Source organism: Cydia strobilella, chromosome 26 (assembly GCF_947568885.1).
Source record: "Cydia strobilella chromosome 26, ilCydStro3.1, whole genome shotgun sequence".
In the NCBI taxonomy this organism is placed as follows: Eukaryota; Metazoa; Arthropoda; class Insecta; order Lepidoptera; family Tortricidae; genus Cydia; species Cydia strobilella.
This window is the reverse complement of record NC_086066.1, coordinates 3,185,670-3,195,132: the sequence shown is the minus strand read 5'-3', so window position 1 is coordinate 3,195,132 and position 9,463 is coordinate 3,185,670. Positions and strand designations below refer to the sequence as shown.

General features: G+C 35.5%; 2 protein-coding genes across 3 annotated transcripts in view; one reads left to right on the top strand and one right to left on the bottom strand.

The window, feature by feature from the left end:
- The window catches only part of LOC134753114 (cytoplasmic FMR1-interacting protein), an 88,261-nt gene that overhangs the window by 17,870 nt on the left and 60,928 nt on the right, over positions 1-9,463 (top strand). The gene's annotated exons all lie outside the window — the stretch shown is intronic.
- LOC134753124 (uncharacterized) lies at positions 797-8,807 on the bottom strand. Of its 2 annotated transcripts, none has more exons than XM_063688894.1 (5): positions 8,604-8,807; positions 7,307-7,425; positions 5,388-6,322; positions 2,926-3,264; positions 797-1,183 (listed from the first exon to the last, which is right to left on the bottom strand). In XM_063688894.1, exons 2-5 carry the CDS (start codon positions 7,422-7,424, stop codon positions 1,163-1,165), a joined length of 1,413 nt encoding a protein of 470 aa, XP_063544964.1. In that variant the 5' UTR covers position 7,425; positions 8,604-8,807; the 3' UTR covers positions 797-1,162. The 2 variants fall into 2 exon arrangements, with proteins under 2 accessions (XP_063544964.1, XP_063544965.1); XM_063688895.1 differs by having other exon boundaries at positions 5,397-6,322.

Here is a 9,463-nt window from a genome sequence, read left to right as displayed (position 1 = left end):
TTCAATATACGCGATATAATCCGTTTTCATAGTTTTATTTTATTATTTTTATTTAAACTATTTTTAGGGTTCCGTACCCAAAGGGTAAAAACGGGACCCTATTACTAAGACTCCGCTGTCCGTCCGTCTGTCTGTCACCAGGCTGTATCTCATGAACCGTGATAGCTAGACAGTTGAAATTTTCACAGATGATGTATTTCTGTTGCCGCTATAACAACAAATACTAAAAACAGAATAATATAAATATTTAAATCCCATACAACAAACGTGATTTTTTTGCTGTTTTTTTTCGTAATGGTACGGAACCTTTCGTGCGCGAGTCCGACTCGCACTTGGCCAGTTTTTTTATTAAGTTTCTATAAGTGAAAACCTATAATTGGCTTTGTAATTCAATTATAGTTTTGGATATGTAAAGCGCTGTTGGTTTTCCATGTACCAAAAAAATAATTGTGAGCATTTCAGCCACTCCGATATATCTGATCTGATGGCAACTATACCTATACATACTGCATGTATGAATACATATGTATTCATGGCGTTAAACTAGAACTTTCAATTTAAGCTTATTAGAATAGAATAGTTTTTATTAGACAATAGACATACATTAAAAGAACATAGTGAAAATAAAGTGTAACGAAATGGCCCCATCCAGCATGCTGCTGGCGTCTTCCAGCGCTGATCTTCCGATGAGACCATCAAGTCACAATCACAGAAGACGACAGACAAAAAGAAAGCAACATTAAGGAAAGAAACATAAAATATGTCGAAAAATAAATTACACACAGTTTTAGTTTAGTTATTATAATATTAATTTAATTATGTATGATAACAGTGATACCCGACGCCGCAGTCAAACTAAATGTAGTTTTGTGGAGCTTTGTCTATGACAAAAATTTTGACTTCTCGTAATAAATAACAAAAAAAACTACTTAAATTATAAAAAAAACTGTACTTAAATTATGGTGTCCCCACTCTGGCTTGGTTATTGGATTAACGTTATATAACACAAGCTTATACGTATATATAACGTTATATGACATTGTGTGACAGAGACAACATATTAAAAACTATCAATAATATCATGTTTTTTCAACAACAATAAGTGAACTGTAATTTAATTAAAAAAACAGAGTAATGTGATCCTGCAGGAGTAGCCATCGCTTTAAGGGATTTTATTAAGAACCTGGAAAACAAAAAAATCACTAATTAATATGAATGTTAGCCGTTTAGATATAAACTATATATGTGTCGTTTTCAATCAAAAGGTACCACATTGTCGCTTACCATAATGACGCTCTGACAGGTTATTCGTATAAAGATACAATCAAATTTCGTCCTTATGGTAAGCGACAATGTGGTACCTTTTGATTGAAAACGTCATATATAAGCATGCTGCAGGCAATATATTTCAAAATTTCAAAGGATCTCAATTATTTGGGTTCTTTTTTATGCTCCCTCGTCATTATTATCTTCCTAGCTGTTTACCACAGATTATGGAAGCCTGAGGCTTACCCGAAAAAAAAAACGAAAATATTAAATTTCGTTATCTGCCTCTATATTGCTCTTGCCTATTCGAGCGATAGAGGCAGACAAAGAAATTTCGATATTCGTTTTTCGCGGTATGGCCTTTGGAGTCCACTTGGCATCTATTGCCAAAAATTGGTTTAAGCACTAGTTTTATGAAAGCGACAGCCCGAAGGGGAAACTAGGCCGTACTGGAAATACTGGAATCCGTCTGGTTTCTTCACGATGTTTTCAAGCGACTGGTAATTATAATTATGAAATTATGTAAGTGTCGTAAATAAGTTCCGAAAAGCTCATTGGTACCAAAGATAGATATGACTCCGTAATAGATGGATACAGTCTAAGGAAAAAACGTGCCTCGAAAATCAAGAAAATTTGATTCTCGTTCAGAGGGCGCTACTAGCTTTGGCCTACAGTCGTATAGATGGCGTTGACGGTTTCGTTTGTTATTTAACAATTTTAACGCATATCAGTGAAAGAACATGGGTCAAAATCATAAAAATAATTAATGCAAATAAAAAAAAACATTTATCTATATTTAAATACATTCTATCGTATTTTTATAAATCTTCATTTTTAGTTTTAAAGTGTGTCGACAGATGGCAGTGAATTTACTGGGGTTACAAAATTTACTATGACAGTACCGCTCTAGTATAAGTTACTCTATGTTGGTACGAACTGGGGTTTGAACTCGCGACCTCTTGAACTACCAACGCTTTCCGCTGGGCTACCAACGCTTATGATTACGCGTGGATTACGCTTTTTTCATGTTGTTATTATAGTTGTTCCCCCAATTCTTAAATAATAATATCGACTTAAACACTGAAATACATCACATAATATGTGTCCCAATTTTTCACGTATATGCAATCTTTGTAAGACAAGCCGTCTTTGCCCAACACTAACCACTAGGGGGCTTGGTCACTTTTTCTTTAGTTTAGTATATGACAAGTATTTAAGTTTATAATTGACCGAGCGTAAGCGAAGGTCTCCGTTTCAGCTTGCTTGCTTCTCCTCTACAGCTCACAAGGTCTACAGCTCACAGGGAGACTAGTTTATACATAGGTGTGACCAGTGCCGGCGCGAGTCCTTGATCAGGGTAGAGCGAAATCGGGTTTTAGCGCCCTTCGTTGAAGTTTTTTACCCAAAAGCAAAACGAACCGTATTTTTGGGCCCGCGTCACACTCGCGTCTTTTAAGACTTAATTTTTTTTCTCATTTGCCATTTTGGCGCCCTCCTTGCTATCCGGCGCTTAGAGCGGCCGCTCCACTCGCTCTACCCTAGATCCGGCCCTGCGTGTGACTATTTAAAAAACGCAAATCAAAATAGTTAATTAAATAATTTGATTTGTTCCCTAAGTTGTAATAGTATAATATATTATAAATTAAACAATAAAGTTACCGTAGTACGATGTCTTATCCCTTTAACATGCTCTTCTCTGTTACGTAATCCGCTTGGCACTTGGCATTTACAAACCACACAGCGTACTTTGCCCATGGCTGTTACTTCATATGGATATTCAATAGAACCAACAGTTTTATCACTTGATTCTTGTCTGTGTTGCGATTCGTTTACTTTTTCTTCAGTAATCTCTACTTTTTTCTTTTTGTCTGCTATACTGTGAGTGTTAGTATACATGGACATGCACATCTTATGCCATGGGTTCTGCTTATGTGTTTCCATTTCTATGTTTTCGATTTTACGATTACACAGAATACAATGGCTATATAATTCGTCTATCTGAAATATACAATGACATAATTAGTATAATTACTTAATTTTACTTATTATGGAATTATTCCCTACCTCCATTTAATTACTATTCCCTATAGAAAATATGTAATTAAATTTTAAAAATCTTTTATTAATGTGTATTAAGGCGGTTCCCTGAGCCAGAAGGCGAAAAATCTCCTTATATGATCATGTTTTTCTAAGAGGCGTTGATATTCGTAGACGTGGAAAATATATATGTAGTTCTTGACTATATTATCTTTAACAACATAGCTTCCGATACACGAATTATGACACTTCGCTCGATACAATTAATTCCCAAAGTAACCTCTAACGCGGACTTTTAATCCTACTTTACTCGGTTATTTATTATGTGATACTATAAACAAAAAAAGAAGGAAAAACAATCTTAACATAAATAGTAATTTCATAGCTTTAGAATTTTGATATTGTAAGGTAACGTTTTTAAAATAAATAAAAGCCGACAAAATTCGATCAAAAATGACACATGGCGCGTATGTTCTTTCCCGTTCTTTCTTGCGAAATGTGACAAAGACAGTTGCAAACCGATGGAACGGCCTTAAGCGAGGTTTAGACTAGCAAGAACTTGCATGCAATTTACGTTACATTGCTGACTAGTCTGACTACTAAGGTAAACTGCATTCAAAATGTTTATCAGATACCGCAATGTAATGAAAATTGCATGCAAGTTCTTGCTAGTCTAAACCTCGCTTTAGATACTTGTTGTCTTCTTTTCTTGCTGTTGTTGTCTGTACATGTTCGTACTTGTGTTGTGAATGTTGTGATCGTCACGAATAAACCTAGCACTAACTCCATTGATAGAATGGATGGAAGACCACAACCTAAAATTAAACATATCCAAAACCAAAATCATTCAATTTAGGCCGCATCAAAAAAACCCTCTAGACTTAAAAGTAACGTTTAACGGCATGGACTTGGAATGCGTAGGGACAGCAACACTGTTAGGGTTTGATATTGACACTAATATGAATTGGAAAAAGCATATTGCCAAATTAAAAACAAAACTGTCATCTTTTATTTATGCATTGAAAGAGCTTAAGAGAACGACAGATTTCCAATCTGCGCTTACCGCATACTATGCCTATGCCTACTCATGGCTTAAGTATGGTATAATACTATGGGGAAATAGTACGGATGTGAAAGACCTATTTATACTTCAAAAAAAAAATGCATAAGAATTTTAGCTAATATTTACTGCCCAGAAAGCTGTTTACAATATTTTAGGGAATATAAACTTCTTACGCTGACCTCTTTATACATCTTGGAAATGGGTAAATTTGTTAGGGAAAACCCAAACCTGTTTACCTATATCCGAGATCAGCCGCGACGATATGAATCCCGATTTAAAAATAACCTGGCAACAATAACAGGCTCTAATTTAAAATTATACAGCTCAAGTCCGTACGCCATGGCAATAAAAGTATACAACAAAATAGATAACACTATAAAAGCAGAACAATGTAACAAAACGTTCTTGACTACACTTAAAACTTACTTGATTGACAAATGCTACTACACTCTAGAAGATTTTTTTACAGATCCGTCTGATTAGTAACACCACTATTTTTGTACACTAATTTTAAATTTTAAATTTGGATAATATTGTAGATAAGATTGTCTTCGGTTACCGCGATAGTTACTCATGAAATAAAACTATGAAAACGGATTATATCGCGTATATTGAATTTATAATACATCCCGACGTTTCGAACTCTTTACAGCGTTCGTGGTCACCCGTTGACCACGAACGCTGTAAAGAGTTCGAAACGTCGGGATGTATTATAAATTCAATATACGCGATATAATCCGTTTTCATAGTTTTATTTCATTGTAGATAAGGTTAAACTTAATGCTAGAAGGCATTCTCTACCAGTCAACCATGGGCTAAACCGAAAGATATTAGTTTAATAGTTATAGTTATTTGCCATTTTCAAAATTACCCCGCTTTTGGAGTTACCCCATAGCACCTTACTGTATTTTGCGTTAACAACGAAGATATGGTAAATTTAGGAATGTGGTTATTTTTGGTATTCATCATTAATTACTAAGAAAACTGCAAATTAGAAATATAAATAAATATAGGTAAATACCTCCCTTACGTAATGCCCATCGTTTCCAAAGTTCGCGATTATGCATAAATGTTCAAAATCATATTTATGGATTTCTGCTTCCTCATAATCTAAAAGGCAATCGCAAACTATGCATTTTTTATTATCACTGAAATATACTTTATCATAACTGTGAAAATTGTCACTATCAATGTTGATTAATGAATACTCATTTAACTTAATACTTATTTTAATTGATTCTTGATACTCGAAATAATCATTCTCATTAAGGAATTGGCGTAGTGTTTCTTCATAATGTTCTATACAATTCACATTAGTCGCCTTTTCTGCCGTGCTTTCCTCTGCGTTATTTTTAGACGTATCGGAGTTTAAAGACTGATTGTATTCAGTTTCATTAGTGCTTAATTCTTCATCTTCTTTACATTCCTCAGTCATATCAGTGGTTTCACTATTATCCTCAATTTGGTCTTCCACATCTGTTACTTCATCTATTACTTCTGTTGGTTGATTGTTCTTTGTACATTTATCAACCATAACGTTATTTATATTATCTCCGCCGGCTTTTTCAAAACTTACATCGTTTTTAAATTCATTAATTTTGCCGCTATCATTATTCTCACATGTTTTATTATTATCAAATATTTCTTTGTCTTCATCATGAACGTATACTTTCATCAGATCCCATAACAGGTTATCAAGCATCGCAGCGTTGCGATGTTCCTTCGTTTTTTCGTGGCCTTCACCCACTTCTATCGCGCAGTTGGTGCAAAAGCGTCCAGGTGGTTTGGCGAATGGAGGGGGCAGAGCGGAGATGAACGCGCGCATTCGCTCCGCCGCTACGCTCGCTATGCGAACGTTCGCTTGGTGTTTGCCGCTCGCGGCATGCTCGTAAGCGAATGCTACCGGAACTTCGATTGCACATATGTGGCATGTGTATTGAGTGGCGGACTCAGGTACTGAAAGCAGAGAGACATATTAGTCTTCTTAAATTTCAATTCAAAATTTACACATATCTAGGTCGATTTATCCCACAGTAAGCTCAATGCTTGTGTTGTGTGTAGCGGATACTAGACGACGATATATAGATACTAGCTTTTGCCCGCGACTTCGTCTGCGTGGAATCAGTAACAGCAGCTAGAGTAAGGGTCGGTTGTACCTAAATGTTTGACATCGTTAAAGAGTTCGCAAAAATTTTGTATGGAAAGTTTCATAGTAAACTGCCGCCGCGGCGCGCCGGGTGACGTTGGCGTTGTTCAATTTGTCAAGTGCGGATGGTGCAACTGGCACTAAGTTTAGCGCCTGGATAAAGTGTAATAGCAATCATTCAATTTGAGCATAAGCTTAAATTGCTTGACGTCAATTATCAGGCAATTCATTAATTCTCTCAATTTCACCCCCCGTTTCACTCTCTTTAGGAGTGATTTCCGACATAAAAACTTTCCTATCCTCCTAAGACCCCGCGTACAAGTTTTTGTACATATTCCACAATCTATTTTGAACTTTTGTTGAGTAACTAAGGGTTCCAAATTCAAAAACAAAACAAATGCTTCTGGAGGCTATGTCCTTCCCCGGGACTCAAACTACCTCTATGCCAAATTTCAACTAAATTGGTTCAGCGGTTTAAGCATGAAGAGGTAACACACAGACAGACAGAGAGACATTCGCATTTATAATATTAGTATGGATTTATTAAATATATATAAAATATCCTTTGCTCAGGATCAAATATTTGTGACAAACACACAAATATTCACAGAATTCGAGCTAAACACGGATAGATGGCCGTTCTAAATGTAAAACTACATAGTAGTTTTTGGCTGGCAAATAATCGAAGTCATGTTTTAAACAGTTGTCGTATAATTTTAAAATTCAAATCATTGTCACAACTTCTAAATTTATTTAATTCATTATCATTTACAATCAATCTCCTCAATATGTACCTGACTTCATCATGTGAAACTCGTAGTGTTTTTTCTTCAGGAAGTTGTTGTAAGAGTGTGTTGGCAGAGGCAGCAGCGCTAGATCCACATCATCCAGGCTTATGGAATATGTTGTCATCCTGTAACATAAATAGAACGATATTTTTATCTCAAACCAGTGATAAACTGTGAATAAAATTACTGTTTATTTATACACCAAGTGCACTGTTTAACTGGGAATACTTTTCTCCATTTTTACCAGTAGCTATTGAAAGAAATCCTAGTGGTAACAATTTGGTGGTAACATATGAAAATTAAAATTTTAAAGTCATTTATTTCAAAATATAACTGGGTTATATACTGGTAAGAAACATAAATTGGCAAAAATGACATTTTTGGTACAAGCTTTTATCGCTGACTGTACTTTTCTTTCCACAGGCAACTAATACTCAATGTGACAATTCTAAAAACCCCAAACACAATTAGGTTGCGTTGTTTTATCACAGAGTTCCTATGACCACCTCCTGTTTCCATCATCAGATCAGCTCGATGGTACCATAATATTGCATTGTCACCCGACTTACATATGTGTGCAAATTTTCAGCTTCACCGGAAACCGGAAAGTGGGTCAAATTTAACTTGCAAGATTTGACCCATACAAACATACATAGTTAGATAGTTACATACTAAGATACATTGCAAGTTAATAAAAAGCTTGTAAAAATAATATTACTTACAACACACCAGTTTAATAAAACCGGCCAAGTGCGAGTTGGCCTCGCGCACGAAGGGTTCCGTACTATTACGCAAAAAACGGCAAAAAATCACGTTTATTGTATGGGAGCCCCACTTAAATATCTATTTTATTCTGTTTTTAGTATTTGTTGTTATAGCGGCCACAGAAATACATCATCTGTGAACATTTCAACTGTGTATCTATCACGGTTCATGAGATACAGCCGGGTGACAGACAGACAGACAGCAGAGTCTTAGTACTAGGGTCCCGTTTTTACCCTTTGGGTATGGAACCCTAATATTCACCCGAAAACCTTATACAGCTAGAGAGGATGCATATTAATCCACCCTATGATATTATAGTCGATTAAAAAAAAAAGATAATTTTGATGAAACTTGGAACAAATTTGACTGGTAATCTTATCAACATGTACCCACATTATACACAAATTATATTCACTCAGTATTCATTTTATTATAAAAAGTATAAACTTCGAATATGTAGGTATGTACATTCAGACAACACTAATCCAAAGATATTAGTTAAATATTTTATATACCTTTAATTATTATTAGTACCTACCTTATTACGTCCACGAAAACCAACCGTTGCCGTTTTATTTCTGTAGACGAATTTTATTTTATATACTCAATTGTCAATATATGCACTATCACAGCTATTTACAACATGAGTAATAGATAAAAGTATGTAAGAAAACTGTATTGTAAGCACTAAAGCAGCTTGCGACCGGTAACTTTAAGAATCTGAGTAATCTGACAGTATGATAAATAAAAACAAACGTCAAACTTGGTTTTTTTTTTATTTTATGAAATATCATGACCATGGATACCGTCAAACTTGACATTGTCCAGTGTGACCAGATTCTTTTTTTAAATCTACCTAATAGCAGGGGTGCGAAAGTCCTCGCTTCGGCCAAACTCGGCTCCGTTCGGCTCAGCATTGCTCCGAGCAATTATTAGAGTTGGCACAACTTGACGTCCCTTTGCGTGCACGACCACAGATAAGAAAATGACTTGATTTTTGACAACCCTATATAGCCGAAAGGGATAGTGCTATATATTAGAAATGGACAGACCCTGAACCGCTGTCAAACTTCGATTTTGTAGGAAGTTTCCTTTCTGTACGGTAGTAGTAGTACTATTATTTCTACTGTGCTAATAGTATCTCCTAACGTCTCCGATAATCGCATGCGATTTGCATTATATTGCGCTGTCGCAGTACCTTCGCATACTGGTAGGGTGCTAAAACTGGCAAGTATATCAAGACTTACCATAAAACCTTCAACCTGTAAGGATGGATCCAATTTATTTGTCCAATGTGTATTGCGTCTCACATTTTGCTTAAAGAGAGTGTGAGACGCAATGACATTCTACCAAGATATTGGACAGATGGAATACCATCCTTTAGCGCTTCACGCACTT